This window comes from Lineus longissimus, chromosome 6 (genome assembly GCF_910592395.1).
Source record: "Lineus longissimus chromosome 6, tnLinLong1.2, whole genome shotgun sequence".
Lineage (NCBI taxonomy): Eukaryota > Metazoa > Nemertea > Pilidiophora > Heteronemertea > Lineidae > Lineus > Lineus longissimus.
Genome location: NC_088313.1, coordinates 16,554,847 through 16,572,673, shown reverse-complemented (window position 1 = coordinate 16,572,673; position 17,827 = coordinate 16,554,847). Strand labels below are relative to the sequence as shown.

General features: G+C 40.0%; 2 protein-coding genes and 1 non-coding gene across 3 annotated transcripts in view; all 3 read left to right on the top strand.

The window, feature by feature from the left end:
- Nucleotides 1–395: 395 nt before the first annotated feature.
- On the top strand, nucleotides 396–503 carry Trnai-uau (transfer RNA isoleucine (anticodon UAU)). The gene is made up of 2 exons: nucleotides 396–433; nucleotides 468–503. It is a non-coding gene; the product is annotated as a tRNA-Ile (tRNA).
- Nucleotides 504–951: 448 nt separating this feature from the next.
- On the top strand, nucleotides 952–15,816 carry LOC135488949 (DNA nucleotidylexotransferase-like). Its single transcript, XM_064773943.1, has 10 exons — nucleotides 952–1,034; nucleotides 1,595–1,742; nucleotides 2,102–2,282; nucleotides 2,620–2,718; nucleotides 3,015–3,266; nucleotides 3,475–3,595; nucleotides 3,923–4,055; nucleotides 4,157–4,661; nucleotides 5,064–5,153; nucleotides 15,732–15,816. The coding sequence occupies exons 2-9, from the start codon at nucleotides 1,624–1,626 to the stop codon at nucleotides 5,148–5,150; spliced, it is 1,497 nt and encodes a 498-aa protein (XP_064630013.1). The 5' UTR covers nucleotides 952–1,034; nucleotides 1,595–1,623; the 3' UTR covers nucleotides 5,151–5,153; nucleotides 15,732–15,816.
- The window catches only part of LOC135488948 (uncharacterized), a 22,281-nt gene continuing 20,196 nt past the window's right edge, over nucleotides 15,743–17,827 (top strand). Inside the window, exon 1 of the mRNA XM_064773942.1 lies at nucleotides 15,743–15,829. The gene's annotated coding sequence lies outside the window, so the exon portion shown is untranslated. The remainder of the gene's footprint in view (nucleotides 15,830–17,827) is intronic.

The following is a 17,827-nucleotide window of genomic DNA, read 5'->3' as shown; positions in this document are numbered from 1 at the left end:
TCTCTCGATATTTCATAGAGTGAAAGCTATGAGGATGGTGGTTTGGTGTGGAGAAGTTATGTTTTAAACGGATGTGAAGAGAGACTTGCGCCAACGGCTCTGCTTTAGGAGTGTATAGGCTACGGCACCTAGGCTACACCCTTTTCCCGGCTCTTTTCTCCCTGGAGTGTGTGTATAATAAAGTCATTCGGATAAAAACCTAGAACTATGCAACAATGTAGGCCTATAGTACTGAAGCGCAATATTCGATGTTGATAATGGCAATATTAATGCCATGCATACATAAATAACTCGTGAATGGAACCCCAGCAGACGACACTAAATGACGTCATTCATTGATCGCATACATTAGCCAGCCGGTTTATAGTCAATCTATTCCGCCTCGCATTCAGCTTGCCCCAGTAGCACAATCGGTCAGCGCGTCGTACTTATAAGCAGTACTCCCGCGTGTGCGGGTAGACTGAGATATGCGAAGGTTGTGAGTTCGATCCTCACCTGGGGCATAGCATTTTTTATTCTTTTATTTCTTTTTTTTATATCATTTTCTCATTTTATTTCTATTTTTTTCTGAAACTAGGCGATATACCAAGACTCTGAATCCAAAGATCATGCGTTCCTCTATTCTAATTAGAGAATTTGATTAAGTATAGTAGTTTTTCACCAAGATTTTTAATGACCATTTCAGAAATGGGAATGGTGTTGTCGCTTGTTGACCAGAATGAAGATTAAATGGAAAGAGGGTTATGACGCCATTTTTTCGATCAACTTGCAACACTACCGTGTCTTTAGATAATGAGAGGGGCAGTCTGTAGGGCCTCTATACATTGTAGATCTCGTAAGAGGGAATCCGCGATCCCTTGTGTGTCAAGATGTCATCTTTAGTCTCGCGCACATAAAATGAACTTCCGAGTACTTTCTCGCGACTGATTCTCGTATGGTACTTCTGTCAAACTCCCAATGAGTCAAATTTTGATAATTTTCATCAGCCAAAAAATGACGTAAATCACCCAGTTTGTGTTTCATTGCGACTGTTAGTAATTCAGATTTTACATATGCATTTGTAGCTTTGTTTCAGACAGTTTGAATAGAGCTTGATCGCTATGATTTTGTGACAAAAGTGTATTTTGAGATTTTGATTTGGGGCAAACCAAAAGCGAAAGCCTATGAGTAGGCCTATGATGAAAACAAAAAAGGGGAATGTCAGGTGGGCTTCGTTGGCCTGGGGCTTTATAGCTGGCACCGGCATTAGCCTGGGTCTGGGGGAAGAAGAAATTCCAAGAAGCATTACACTTCTAAAGGATACAAGCTCAACGCTTGCCCCCCCCTCCCCAGGCATCCTAATGTCGGGATGATACTCTGGCCTACCCTTACTTAGGCACTGTCAAACTGTCAAACAAGCAAACAACCCATTGCCTGCCTCAGCAAGTTCTAGGGCTGTGCTCACCTTGGTTCTATTGCGTAATCACTTTCTGTCGAGAAGGGCGGCTGGGTCTCACTCACTGCAATAAATTGGCATTTCGTTGATATCTGTGCCGCTCAGAAGATTTAATTTCATGTTTTATCTCAAATAAAGTTAAGAATGCCTTACTTTTAGCATCCAATACTCAACTATGGCCGACATCAATGACGGGGGAGGAGAGTATTTGCATCTTTATTGCCCCACAGAAGATGCAGAGGAGGAGGCATCAGATGATGTTGCAGGCGACCAAGAAGAAAGGATTCAATATCTCAGAGAATCTTGTGTAAGGAACACAATCCTCAAAACACAGAAATCTTCAATTTGATGTTCCTAGTTCTGTGATAAGTCAAACTTACTACACTGTCCGTCCAATGAATGTGGAAACAGATGTTTTAGTAGCCAAACAAAACTATCAAAATCACTCGGCAGTAAAAGGGTTAACTGGTTGATAACCTTGTGAATTGCAATTATCATTGAACAAGCCAGAGTAGAAATTGCCTGGTCGATCTCAGCTCTTAATTCATTGACAAATTGTAGACATTTTTTCAAACTTTTCATGATGTTGGTTTTCTCAGGCTATGGTACATAGATTCGTGATGTCAAACCTTGAACCAATTGATAAATTGTTGTTGTTTTTTGCAGCTCCAAGGTGACACATGTAGTTACTGATTTAGATTCCCTGGACCAAGCTGAAAGACTTCTACAACTTTCAGCCATAAAGGACAACTTCATTGTTATTTCTTCATCTTGGATAACCGACTGTCTGAAAGCAGGCAAAGTTGTCCCCATCAAGGCAGCACAAATGCTAAAACCGAACAAAGAGGTATAGTCATCATTGTTGTTTCTTGATCTTTATAAGGAAAAAAATAGGTCTATCCCTCCCTAACCATATCAGAGCATGGTCAATTTTGTTTGTGTTGCTTTGAAATGAATCACCCATTATCTGTACAATCCCTTATCAAACCTAAAGGAAAAACAGCAAAACAATGCTTTTAGACTTTAAGGAATCAGTACCAAACTGAAGGTATTGGTTGTCTCGCCATACCCTGCGAGGATGGAGATAAAATGTTGGCTAAAACCGAGGCACCTCATTGGGGTTTTGGGCAAAGTTGATGACATGTATGATATCTTTTCAATGCTATTCCTCAAAACTTTTTCAGTCTGATACGACAGCTGAAGAAGGCCAGGGTGATCCGTCCATGCCAGAATATGTCTGTCAACGTGCTAACCCACTTCACCACCACAACAAGATATTTACGGTGAGTTCAGAATGATTACGAGAACCTAGCACAATTTGGAATCATCTATCAAAGTGTCGCATGAGGAAAGCTTCCAAAAGTCTTATCAGAACCATACATATGAAAGAAACCCATCTTCTATTCCCAGCCTCTTTCAGATGTCAAAAGATACAGAGCATTCCTAATGATAAAGGAAAGCAGATGTACTGTGAAAGCTCTCTTGAGTTTCCACTCCCTAGACTTTGCTAGTTGTTTAGACAAACATATCTTTCTCATTGATAAATTTTAAGGAAACTTGTCAACTTGAACTTTTTCAGGATGCCTTGGAAGTCCTTGAGAAGTTTGCAGACATGCGAGATGAGGGAAGTGACTATTCCCGAGCCCTTGCCTTCAGGCGTGGTGCCTGTACATTGAAGTGTCTTCCGAAAAAAGTCAGCGATATCAAGGAAATAGAAGGTCTTCCGGATATTGGAGGTCATGTGAAACGAGTTGTGAAGGAAATACTCGATGAAGGGTTTTGTACTGAAGTTGAGGAAATCCGTCAAAGTGAAAAGTTCAAGACTTTGAAGGTACATGAAATATAAAGGCTTTTTCAATGAATATAGGTAAAAGCAACAGTGCACCAATCATCAATCAATCAATCCATTGATCAATCAATCAATCAAATATTTACAGCTTCTTACTCTTATTTAGGCTTCACTGAATATCTTAAAGGGTTCGTGTTACTTCGCAGCTCCTTCTAACTCAACATACATGCTAGTCCTCTCTGTGTTGTAGGAATTCACTGGTGTGTATGGAGTCGGACCAGCAACTGCCAAGAAATGGATGAACCTTGGATTCCGTAGTGTCTACGATGTAATAGACAGCGATGAAGTATTCGATCCCCGAATTACTGAGGGTAAGAGCTTTCCTTTGTGGTGTAAACCTCTAAATTGACAAATAAATAGATGTGATCTTTGCACGTCCACCCCCGGTTACAAATGTGACCTTATTTTTGGACCATGATTATGGATCATGTCTGGTTTGGGGAAAATGTCACCTTGTCTTGACTGCACTTTGTGAGGTATGCCCAGATAATGTCATCTGATGTCAATCCCGATCTTATTCAAAAACGTACATGTACATGTATGTCCCATCGCATCGAAGTTAGGAGGGCTTAAGATATATCAGGCAAACAGTAAAATAGGCCATGCAGTTTAAGAGGTTTCAAACTTTTGCTTTCCAGGTTTAACCTATCGCCATGATCTTAACTCCTTGGTGAGCAAGGTTGAAGCTGTGTATATTGAAGATATGGTGAGGGAGGTCGCGGAGAGTATACTCCCTGGTGTCACTGTGCAGGTCACAGGTGGATTTAGGAGGTGAGAACAATATTCATTCACATTTGCTCTTTGTTTGCTTTTGTGTTAATTGCTGTAGTTTCTTGCTGATTTTAATCTTTATCTTCCCCCATTGATTTCAGGGGCAAGGAGATGGGTCATGATGTTGACCTTCTCATCACTCATCCCGAGGACGGTATGGAAAAAGGAATTCTATCACAAGTCATTGACAAACTGACAGCAAAAAATATCATTCTACACGGCGGCTTAGAAAAGAGTACGTACAGAGAGGAAATTTTATCCAAAAGGCACGACTCTAAACAAACTCCAAAAACTACATTCGATCACTTTGAAAAGTTCATCGGGATAATGCGAATACCAAAAATTTCACCAACGGATGAAACTCGGCAAAAAAGACCAAAATTGGAACCGTATATTGGGAAAGGTGCAAGCGGGATTCGATTGGATAGTTGTGAGCGTGATTGGGCAGCACGGCGCGTTGATTTGATTGTGGTTCCTCAGCGGCAATATTACTACGCACTTTTCGGCTGGACGGGAAGTCGGCAGTTCAATCGTTCGGCTCGTCTGTACGCGTTACGGAAGATGAATATGAAACTTACGAGCCATGGATTGTTTGATTACAGCAAGGTACGTAAATGAGGCACTAAGTGAGATTTTTCCCACGGATTTAACAAGCTGGTGAAGAGAGACGTCTTTGATATCTCATGTTTGCCTATTAATTGCATGCTAGTTGATCATGACCACCGTCTATTGACTGACAACAAACATTTTTTCCGAGTGGCACTCCTTTCAGATCAAAAGCATCACACTGAGCTAGCTGAATCCGGCACTTTATATTTGAACATTATATCATAATGTAAGGTAAGTTGGTACAATTATCATCCCAGCACAGCCTCTACGTCTACTGTGCTGTTCTCTACACTGTAGGTTGTATAATTACACCACTTTACCTTACAATTTTGCTGTTTTCTGCACTGTAGGTAGTATGATTGTATCACTTTACCTGACAGTGCATGTTGATAATTTCAGGGTGAATCGATTCCTGCAGACAGTGAAAAGGAAGTCTTTAGGAACTTGCAGCTGACTTACCGAGAGCCATCGGAGAGAAACGCCTGACAGGTAAGAGAAAATGTCAGTGGTCACATTCTCATGGTGGTTTGAGAAATCAGAACAAAGTCTATAGATGGCGATACTGAAATATTCTTTGATCATGGAATTGATGAAGATCATGTGGTGTGCAGCGCTAAGGAGAGTATGGCTACCTGGTACTGATGACTGGGGAACGTTTCTGATCGTTTGATTTTCACGATCTGCTGCAGATGTGTTTATGACTTCTTAAGAAGGGTTTTGGGGGCCCGACTCATGTACTCCCTTTGGCTATATGCCTGATAGCAAGTATGGATCAAATCTATACTTGCTGCTAGGGCCACAGACAAATTCTTTAACTATGAACATGGACATGTAAGTGATGATTAGTGATGTCTCGCTCAGTCTGTAAGTTCGTTATGTTCCCTTGAGGTTGGTTGCCTCGGAAGCTATTAGATTATGACAAATTTCCTCCGCTCCCTTGGCAGGTAAATTTGAAAATTAGATTTAACTGCCACCTTAAATAGATGGATTGAAATTGAATTTGTTTGCCTGAATAATTTATTGCTGGCATCCCTTGTGACATGTACCCCGGTAGGTATGACTCCATAAAATCCTATGAAGTGATTTCATCTCACCTCTCGGTGCATGACAAATGAAAAAAAGTCAAATTTTTAATTTTCCGAACTTTTATTTTGGCAGAATGAGAAATTTCTTTCAAATTTTCTAACCAGAAAGTTTTTTTGTGATATTGATTTTCGTAAATCGCGAATATTTGCATAATCCGTGAAAATAAAACGCACACAGAAATTTAGCTGTTTACAGTAATGCCAATAACGTGTTCTATAATCGATCCAATTGCTGAACTGCCGGATGGCCCACAGCTTTCATCCTAATGGTCACTTCCTTGGGCCATTTATAAGACTGACAGGCTTCCTGTATGACATGGTGGATTACTAGTATATATAAATCAGGTATTTGACAATTTTTTGCTGACCCATGACATTTGACTGAGGTCGAAATTATCTTTATCACATTTTATCACCGTAAAGCATCATTTTAGTATTGCTTGATGGTCTTATTTTTGTACAATAAGCCTGTACAATGCCCTAACTTCCAAGTGGTGGGTCTTACAAAACACCCTCTCCTCAGACTTGCATGTTTTGAATCAAGTTGTCTGTCACTTTCACAAGTAAAATAGGCAGATGTTAGTCTTTTCAATCTTATCAAGTATACAGCCTCTTGACAAACTTAGCCCTGCTTGGAGACAACAATAGCGAGTTTCCGCATCGCTTACGATTACGATTACGATTACGATTTGTGTTTGACGTCATCGATTTTTGGTGCTACGTCATCCCCAGCGAAATCGTCGATGGTACTTTCGTCTCGTTCTTACGAGGATTCCGGCTGATCTTCGTAAGTCGAAAAACGATTACATGGATTAGCGAAAAGCCTATTTTCCACGCTACATATCAAATTCAAGGTGAAATATTCATTGAAGAATACTTCAGAACATATCTGTCAAACATAGGAACTGCATTTAATGTGATCGACGGCGATTTTGATCATGTTTTAGCGCCGAGAAAAGTGCACCCAGAGCATGAGAGCAGAGTATAGGGCCTATACTACAGTACACCAAGTCGTTGGTGTGAATGCGGAAACTAACTAAATTTCTGGTTCATGCCGGTTTTGAGAGTATTACGATTACGACTTTGAAATCGTAATCGTAATCGTAAGCGATGCGGAAACTCCCTCATAGCTGAATTCCACCATGTAAGAATGACGAAACAAAAAAAATCATCAAATAATTCCTGATGGCATCCAACCTGCCAATCCTGTTTTTCTTGTCTCGCTAATGACCGACAATTCAGTCTGTCATTTTTGTTTAAATTTGAAACCTCCGGAGATTGGCGATGTTCGTGTAATTGCCAGGATGTTCCTGTTGACGTGACTGGCGTATAATTGAGCTGCTTGGTGGCAGACTCTTGTACATGTTAATCTGTCCTGAAGATGTTTGGCCGTGAATCATGGGTAAGAGTCTGTTGTTGCTGGTGACAAGATGAGGTGAAATAAAGTTTGAAAAACTAGCATTTTACTCTGTTGAAAAATAGAGATCTGGCAATGACCTGGTCTGTTTGTTTCACTGACTCATCTAACAAATGAAACCTACCATTACTGTATTAAAGTAATCCACTTGTCGCATGTGGATAAAGGGAACAGAAACGGGAAAACGGAAAAAATCTCAGATCTTTTTTTCTTCACGAAAATAATTGTATAAGTCATTTCAACTTCCTTGGGTTTTTTAGAGCTATAATAGTTGTGTAAATCATCATATGAGGTGATTTTACTAATGGTTTTCTTATTGAGAAACAAGTCTTATGAGATTGTAGTGTGTTCTAAAGTCCATATCTCAATCAATTCTCAAAGCGTCTGATGACAGTCATATATTATTTTGAATGTAATGTAGTGTCAATCAGCCCACACCAATAACTCAAGGACTGTCTTTTGCCCCAAGCACCCTCTTTCACGCAAGTGGGTCAGATAAGAAACAAGACTATGATAGAGTAGACGAACATCACATCAAATAATTATGTCTGTATCATAGTGTATGATCTGCAGTTAAAATGAGATAATACTCCTCCACAAGAATTATCTCACTATCATCAAATATGGATGAGAAAATCTATATTCACTTTGATAGAAACTCAACAATTCCCCTCAAACAACTGTTATCAGCTGTCTAAACACTCTATTCTCCTCCGTTTTGTCAACAAGCCTGAACAAAGATTTTGCAATGGGCTATACTGCCAGTTCCCAAGTTGGCTATAACAGCGTTGGTAACTATCTGAGGCGAGTAGTTCGTCAATAGCGCTTGCTGGAGTGAGCTAGCGATTCACAGTTACGGTTAAGAGCTGGTCATCCAGCATCATTGGATTCGCATGATATCATCAGTAAGGTAAGAGGTTTGATTATCAATAATGTCATTGGTGTTTTCATCTCTTTGGAGACTATTGGTAACGTGTTTGATGTCATATGTTGGGAAGTATTTGTCACTTTTGAATTTTATCATCTGCTTCATGACTTTTTAGAATTTGTCGAGTATGTGGTCTTGAAGTCTTTATCCTCCCACATCTTTCACAAGCAATATTTTGTCCTTTTAGCCAAAATAACCCCCCAAAAAATCCATAAAACCTGAAAAGTCCAGAAAATGATTAAAATACCGTAACTGTTTAAACTTTTGGTTCCTTTCATAATAATTTTAATAGAGTATCACTCATTAAAACTATTGATTTCACTGACATACATCAAACCTTTTAAAGTCTTGCCTGCTAGAGCTTGGAGATACCACCAGTCTAACAATAGAATTTTGCAGTATTTTTGGCATCGGACAATATCAGGTCATTAAGCTGACTGATTTCTATCATACAGGAACATCCTGACAGGCTCACATCATCATGTTGAAAAGAATATTTTCACCTGCTGTAACTTGAAAACACCAAAATGCTTACAATAAGCTGTAATTGTTATCATATTTTGGTCTCTGTCAACCGAAAGTTGTTGAACTGACAGATATGCGAAGTTGGAACATTTTCCCATCGGAGTTGGTTGCTAAAAATTGATTGTTCTGTGGAATAGCTCCAAGCAGGAGGATGAAGGTCTTCATGCAATCTGAACTTTCCCCATCAGGGTCTCTGATATTTGATCGCAAATATCAATAATTAGCTAGATATATATGGCTTCTTTATGATTGTTTCGTGAGCATAGAAGCCCTAAGTCCACCTTTATTATGGTGAGAAGTGCATGTCGAAAACATGGAAAGTCGTTGATGTGAAAATCCCAGTTTAGTTTCAGAAAGTAGTGCAAGGAATGTATAGGAAGATACTGGAACTGGACCAGTCAGGTAGGGATCCTCAATCACTAATCGTAGGCCAATCAAGCTATAGCTAGTCAAGAACATAAATAAAGTGGCCTTATCATCTGGACTAATATTTCAATTTTCATTGTATTTGGCCCAGATCTCAATAACGTCTGACCCATATGGGATAAAAATATCCGGATTGCTCCAGACACATGGGGGAGGTGACCACACCTTATGTCTGCATTTCCCAGGTTGTCAAGAGTGGCCAGTTTGTCATTCTATTTCTAATCCGTTCCAGCACTCGCATCAGTATTCATCCCAACCTATGATGTATCTCCCCACAAGGGCCATTGAGCCAGGGCTTGATGGGGTCTTCATATTTCCATTTATAGTGATTGCAAACTGACTTTGTGTCACTTTGAAACGCAAAATCATTTGTTGCTTTTCGCCTCTGCTGCTTTTGTTGACCACTCGCTCAAGGTTGCTCGAGATAATCTCAAGTTAGTAACGTGGCTAATGGAAGTCTTTTTCTCTCCCTCTTTTTTCAAGATTATCCCGTGGAAGAGACATTTTGTGATTAACAGCATCTCTAACTAATCCTCTTGACTAATGGATCTATTTGAGTTGATTTACAAGCCCCCCTCCTACCTAAGCGACTGGCTTTCTCTGACACAAAGCTACAGGCTGTTCAAATCATAGAGGCTGGATTTATACCTCTGGTTTGTCTCTCTCTTCAATAGAGTCCAAAACGAAAGGTGTTCCAAATGCCATTGGTCCCTGTTTGATAAAGGACCACTTCATACCTCACTGTCTGTGACCAGTTCATTTGCGTACGTCAGCCTCTGTCCAATACTGCTGGCGATCTCCGGCAAACTATTCAACGCGGCTATTTTTATTGATTGATGTAACACTTGCAGTAATTCTGCTTCCTGTCACATACGCTTATCAAACTGCGCTAAAAGCTGTTTTGTTTTTAACTGCGGGTGAGAACTAGCATGTCGATTTCTATAGACGATAAATAAAGTGACGTGATGGTAATCTAGATGCATATTGCATGTTGTGGTTATCTGTTTCCACGCTTTCGTGATCTGATCACTTACGATTAGCGGAAGGTACGTGACATGATTTGTTGCATGTTCAGTTCCTGGCGTATCTTGGGGCTGCTGCAAATTTCGTGCCTTGAAGCACGTGCCCAGCTATGCCTAATATTAAACGACTGCTCTTTCACCAGCTGATGTAAGGCAGCGTAAAAAAGAATGGCCAAAAACTGAACCAAGAATGTGTGAGCTACAGAAAGTCTCATTTTTTGCCAAAGAAGGTCTCTGTGATGTGTTATAAAGCAGTTTTTATTTACATCACGAAACTGGGATTTTCCAGATCTTGTCGTCTTCTCTCAAAACTACATCAGTCTGCCGTCTGCCTGAAGTAATGGGCTCAGAGGGTGGCTCCCTTGACCTGTCATGAGATGAGGCGGCAGTGATGAAAAGAAGCTGTGACGCTACCAGTAGTCAGATACTAAATGTAGTATATAATTTATCTATCAAGGAACTTTAGTGACTCTTGAATAATGTCTGTATTTCAGATTTTCAGCTCTTTCTTGTTGATATTAAAGGTGGATGATTGAATATCAAACATGCCAAACTTAACTTTTTAGCCAGAAGCGTCTCAATACATTGTCGCCTTCTTCAGTCACAACGTACTAGTGATGTCTACTTCATCATTGTCTATGGGCTATTACTGGCCAAGCTATTAGTACGTGATATTTCTTTGTTAATGTTGTAGACCGACGTTATCACTCCCATGGCAGTTCTAACATGCCAAGCATATCACCGTAAATCGAATCACTTCCAAGTTTCCGATCGTGACTCTTTGGAAATCTGATCTGATCTTTATTTGTTATTCTCGCAGATGAGAATACTTGAGAGCGGCAATGGTAATCACATTGACTCCATGTCTGGTCGATTTGGTGATCCGGTTATGAGAGGTATCCGGATATTGGTCTGAATAACCAAATGCAGGTTTGAGAAATAATCTGTTAACACTTCCAAGGGCGAACCACACAGATCTATGAAGAAACAAATACCTTGCGCAGGTCTCCAACAGATATTATATCTGGCAATAAAACTCTCATGTCTGTGGGGCTCTTCAGATGAGGGCAATATAACATACCAATGTCAGAAAGAAGTCAACAAGACGAGCTTCCACGCCTAAAGATTATTTTGATTCGTCAGTACGTTCAAGGCGTATGATACCAAGACGATAGCATTTTTCAGCCATCAAGTAATCTAGACGAGATGTTTTCTATACGTTGTCGCTTTCAAGCCATTGTTTTGATATTTCCGATGGCTTAGATCAGCCAGTCTTATCGCATTGGTTGATATCTGATAGCCTGTTGCATTAGCCGGCGGAGACTCTGACCTTTTAAACAAAGCTTTTCTTTTCGTTCGTCTCCTCTGCAATAGCCATCATAAACAAAGCTGAATCAATCTGTAAGATGAGTCATCCCGATAACAGAATAAAGCGAGATATTGCGATCTCTTAAAGCTAGCCGCTGCCTTTTTTACTCATGAGAGCGAGCGGTTTATCCATGAGGCTATCGTTTGGATTGAAACTTTGTTGGTCTTTTGGTGCTGTTCAAGTAAAAGTTATATCAGGACATGAAAGGCCAGTTCATGGTCTAGTTTGTTCCACAAGGCTGTCTGATTTTCAGTTAGCATCCACTTTGATCGCCCATCTTATGAAAATTTGGTTCTTTCTACTGGCAGGGATTCAAACCCACAACATCACGATGATCACAGACAAAAGTCTAACCATCTACACCACCGTCCACACATACAGGTGGGTGAACATGTAACTCTACAGATAAGAAAGAACTCAGGTGATAGACCTTTCTCAATGACTTCACCATGCACAACTTAAATTTAATCTCTTTTTGTGAACGATGACAAAGTTGTCATTTTCCTGTCATTCCAACATTAGGATAGACAGAAAGATGTCTCCTCTCGGCTATAACATGTATTAGGAGTAGTGTTGACCTTTTCAGCTTCAATTGTTGGAGAATCTTTGGTGCTAGTAGTGCAGCTTTCCTTTGATCTGGCGGAACTAGTGGTAGTTCCTGCAAGGCAATTTCTAGAAAACCAGCTCTGGATAAGATCTTAAAAGCAAAGAAGGTTCCACACTGTGGAAATTGGGCTGTCATCATCATATCATTACCGGCGTCGTAACCCTATTGGATTTTTGCCGGAGGTATGGAGTCCACTATAGGCTACTGTCCACCTATGTAGGATCTTTTACTTGCCCTGGCATAGACACTCAGGTACAAGGGACCACGGCTTTTAGTCTCATCCGACAGACCCTCGAGTATTTCATACGTTAATGTACGTATTGTGAAGAGCCAGGAATTTTAGTTCCTTGAAAGCCACGCCGGTTCATCCAGAAATACAATCCTGGGTTCTCCCCGGGATCGAACCCGGGCCCTATTGCGTGGTTGCCAGCAGTGTTAACCACTAGGCTATGAGGCATCTGTGACAAAGACAAAGAACTTTGTGATGGCTTTGTGTGGCATGGCCAGCATGATGATTCCTTGATCTGATGGAGTATTAAGCTTTGATCGTGCGTGATAGATTGTCATGTTCCATACTTAATGTATATCACAATATCGTTTCATGTATCATTCAAGGACAAAAGGACAAAAGAGGTGTTTTACCACAAACAATGTCAGAAGAACCTAAAACCTCTAAACATGACCCTCAGCATCGGCGTTGCGAAAACACGGAACGGAACGGAACGGAATAATGTTACGGAATAGGGTGAAAATCCGGTCTGTAGTTTATAACTACGTAAAAAGGCAAGGTTGAGCACTTAGAGGGAGTCCGGAGATGACTTTTCCAGGCCCACATTGTTCTACTCTAGCTCTGGTGCTACATAGCCAAGAAAAGTGTGATGAAACACAACAAACGTTGACCAAAGTTATAATTTTGTTGTGTTTTCATCAATCTTGCCGACAATTGTCAGTTTTTTGGGCGCTTAGCACCAGGCCATCACCCGGGGTTTACTGTAACGACAACATCAACAACTGGCATGATCATTACGGGGCGTCTGCAGACCATATTCCGTTCCGTTCCGTTCCGTGCCTCAGCATAGCTACAGTGTGGTGTGATATTGCAAAGTCTTCCTTCGTCATCGATTACGAATTCTTCACCACATTGCAAATTATTCACGTCTGATTGGCTCAGCGACTTGTCCCCTCAAATCGAATTCTCGTCACAATTACACAAATGCTTCGCGTTGTGAATAGTGTCAATTCAGACTTGGTAAATATGCTCGAAGCTACAGGTTTGCCTCTCATCCTCAGAATTTAGTTAATACCATTGCGTCGATATCTGGTACCGTATTTTTTCCCTGGCTATCAGAGCTTATTGCGGAGCACGTTTTGCATCCTTGCGTCTCTTCAGAGTTCATTTACCTCCTGTCTCGTATCTTGAAATTCAATTTTCGTTTCGATTGAACGGAAGTGTTGAGTCGTCGATTTACCAATTTTAGCCGTTAATGTACAGGGAAAGATCTCTACCAGGTGGCAGTGCTGTAACTGAAATTTACATGCCATCGTTATCTTGCGAATTTCAGCTCGAGAACTGTCTCCAAGGTTTTTGCTTTCTTCACACCATGGCTTTATTTTTCAAATACAAGTCACATTATGCGACCCTTTGACTCTTTGCTAATTGAATCTGCTTGCACTTAGCGATATCTCTGATGAGCGGCATTGCGTTACAAAATAATCTGTTATTTAATCTGCCTTCAATGGCAGTTTCTAAAGAAAAGAATTGTTATACAGGATCAGATTACCAGAGTGAGAACTTGAGCTGGAGGCTCATCCAGAGATGTTCACTGCACAGGATTAGTGATACAGATATTAGTCGGGTGACTTGACCGAATAATCTTGACGTTTCATGATATTTCATCATACAATGAAATTCACTTTGGCCTTTGCCTTGACAATGGTCAAGCATGCCTTTCTTTTCCAATGCCTTCAGGCATTTAATCTCAAAAGCAAATATTGTGAGATAGCTCTTTATCAGCTGTATCTTTTGGCTATACAGCATTGTGAAGAAAGTTCCAGTGTGTCATAAAATTGTTTTCCTCTGTTATTATTCTCGCCGTCTATAGAAGGATGGCAAAAACTGCCTATTTGGCTGCTTTCTTGGTATACAAAAAAGAGATGATGGTGTGTTTCACCCACCATGATGGATGTGCCCTGAATGCCCGAGATTTCTTGCTGGAATGACAAAGGACTCATCTCATCATTGCGATCAGCATATTGTCAAAATGATGGATGGAACAGGTAAAAGGTCCTTGTGACAATTTATGAGAATTTCATCGGCAGTTTTTCAAATTTGCGCCAAGGGAGTGATTGGTATTCTTAACATGGACGATGATGGAGCTATTTGCAATGACTAGAAGCCAATGGAGTGTAATTCTTAAGGTGGTCATTGGGAAATTGCCAGTGTGTGATGAGATTTGAAGTATACCATGCAGGGCCATGTTCGTCCAAACAGGGTTTATCTTTAAACGTTGACTGTGGGCTTTAACCATCACTGGAATAGGTGATGATGTCGTCATCAAATGTACGCTTTTTCACTATCTAATCTGTTGGCCGTGCAACGTGGTCGCTGACGGTTACAGGTCAACAAGCACTGGGCTGATTCAACACTTTAGGCAGTGTCAACAGACAACTTTGTGAAAACTCCAGGCGGATTTTATCAGCTTTGAAACCTGACAGCTGATTTAATTGGCTTATTTCCTCAGTATTTGTCCTTTGGGTGAATATATTGCGACGGTAGTTATCAATGGAGGAACGGCATTGTAATAATATTCGCTTGTCTATTTCTTGATTTATTAGCTCATCTTTAGAGACTGATTCCAGTATGTGGATGGCTATTTCAGCTGGTTGCATGTGGACTCTTCTGATTGGCTTGATTTGTTTGTTGGAATCGACATGCAGTTACCGTTCCTGTTTCGAATGCATTTTCCATTAAAAGCAATTGTGAGCCTATTAACAATATGGTGTCATAGGTATTTCTATATGATTTTCTTGTTGATTAGATATGAGTGATTTTTGTGAATACCTCTGCACAACTTCGGGAAAAAGCTGCATTTTCATTTTACAGTGTTTAAATGAAATGGAGAGTTATGCGCTCACCCCTCTTGGGACTTGCAAAGCCTATAGCTGTAGATCAAATATCTGCATGGTTATCTAATACTTCTGAGCAGGTGAGATAGGATTCTCGCTACAGTCTTTGGAGAAGAAATATGGCTGCCCACACAAGATTCTAAACTGGCCTTATATGGTGAATTTTCAAAGTGTGAAGTCGAGGCGATAAACATACAGGTACTAATTTGATCGGGGCACGAGTTGCTTGGCAAAAAAACTGACACTTTGCTCAGAGTGGGGGTGCTATCTCCATCCCATATGCGACACTCTTCTGCTTTAATGCGGTCCCACACTACCTATTGATTTGAATGTCGTGTATTTTAAGGCGAGTATTGTTTGTTAGTTTCAGGTTTATTTGCTTAGCTTTTATCTCACTACAGCACTTCTGCTTTTCAATCCTTTTCCAGGGTTTTGGTAATCAAGAATAAATCAATACACATGTAGTCCAACATATACATGCATAGATGCTGAGATGACTTTGTAAAGTTTTCAGACCATTCTTTCAGCCTCTAACTATCTCCCTCCATTCATCTATTTTCAGAACAGAAGTCAGAAGGATTTGGCTTCAAATTAGTCCTGCAACTGGAATTGACTTCCAGCCATATTGTTCAGACATCATTTGTTGACGCAGGCATCAAGGTATGAATCTGTTCGATGTACTGTTTGGTTGCTTTGCCTGATTTTTTCACACTTGTAAGAAATGGAATATAAGACAAATGTCACCGCTGAGCGATTCTCTTGAGTCATTCAGATGGGTTTTCAATGACCAAGAACACAAATTCTGGAATTTTCCAAATTGGTTCAAGTAGTTCAAATTGGTTCAAGTAGTTGATAAATTGGTTCAAGTAGTTGATAAATCTTAGTAGTGCTTTCTAATGATATGTTGAGTATTGCTCAGCGTGCTTTTGGGTGGCGGTTATTATCCCAGTCTCGATAGAAAGTAATAATGTGGTTTCAAGGGACCCCTGCAAAGTGCTTGATCGGTAGGGAAATCAAGGAGTGGCTGGGAGTCGAACCCGCAACCTCTCGATCAAGAGACTGATGCTCTTCCCCTGCCACATTATTTATCTGTTGAGGTGATCAGCAGACACAGATAGCAATCAGACTGATGGGTCAGGGTTTGAATGAAAACTGCAATGTTGGTCCATTATTTTCACGCGGAATAAACCATTGATCCTCATTGTAAGTGATATTTACCTGAATAAAACCCGCCTCTTGTCAAATACTGTATCATTTACAAGTGTAACAAAGAGACAAAAGAGCTTTTATGGTCGATTACTGTTCAGTTTCATTGGCCAATAGTGTGTCTGATGCTGGTCTTGATTGTATGTTTATTGTAGGAGGAGCAACTGTGTTTGTTGGTACATAATAGGGATGGAAGTCAGAATCTATAACAATGTTAAAAGTCTATTTGGTCACTGTCAAAAGCATCTATTTGAGAATTCTTTCTCCCATACTGAATAAAAAGTTGTTTTGATACGGTATTGGACGGGGCGGAGTGATTCCTGACTCACAGTCATATTCACTTAGTTGTTGTGTACATATGATGTCGCTATCTCCATCAAACTGTTTTCAAAATCGCTCACATGATGTGCAGTCTGAGCGCTCTGAAAGTGAAATAATTAGCTATTTCTATCGCTGCGACTTGCAGCGTTGCCTTGACAACGTGGCAATTGTGATTGGAAAGTGGCCACAGATTAGTTAAATTGCAATCGATCATCATGTTGAAGTGACACAAATGGATTGTTAGCAAAGCACCTAATATACTTCAATGTTGGAAGACTATAAAGTCAGCCTAAATTGATTTCAACTAATCTCGAACAGCTTCATGAGAAAATGATGAATTTCTCCTTAGACATACATGTAGTAAAACATTGTGTTAGGATGTATTTGTGATATCTGTGGACTTTGGAAAAGTATATCTGTCGGTTTTTTACTTGAACTAATGAATTATGATTATCTAATTCGCTGTACTACAGGGTGTAACTGAAAGAATTCAACACCTCCACCAAAAGAGACCCAAGTGCCATGATTGAGAAATTCGAAAATGGTTTGTTGCCTTTTCGGGACGCCCTGTATTTTATTCTATTTCTATATATCTGTGTGTCTGTATTAGTCTTAAAATGTTAATAGTTTTTTAGTGTAAATATTGACTCTTGCATATTATTTTTTATGAGTTTATGGAACATCTTTTATGGTTCCTTGTGGATTGCAATTTTCTTTACTTACTGTATTGGAGATGAATTAAAGCTTGTATCGATTAAAAATACTGTATATACTTTGCCATAAAATCTGTCAGAAGGTTTCTTGTGACTTCATAGATGCGAGTGCCACTTCTGTAAAATTGATTAATTGATTGAAAGTTACAAATGACATCAATTGTGTGTTCAAATTTGGTAACTATAGCACATCTCTCAGCCAAAGTAAAACCAGTGAGCACAATGGCCCCCGGCCATTTCATTTTATAGCAATTTGTGTTGGCGAAACATCACCCGAACGATTTTTCCATTTCTCTTGGTAAAAATCTTTTCTTACTGTTTGTGATTGGCTGAGGATAAAACCACTCAAGGATGTTGTGTGAATTTTTTTTCGGGTTTTCACTTGCCAAAAACAGCTAGTGCTACTCACAGACATTGT

Excerpts from the sequence above, each read along its gene's own strand:
- LOC135488949 (XM_064773943.1), top strand. The coding sequence starts at position 1,624 with ATGACGGGGGAGGAGAGTATTTGCATCTTTATTGCCCCACAGAAGATG. Across the intron at positions 3,596-3,922 it reads CGATCCCCGAATTACTGAGG|GTTTAACCTATCGCCATGAT; the intron begins GTAAGAGCTTTC and ends TTTGCTTTCCAG. Across the intron at positions 4,662-5,063 it reads GATTGTTTGATTACAGCAAG|GGTGAATCGATTCCTGCAGA; the intron begins GTACGTAAATGA and ends TGATAATTTCAG.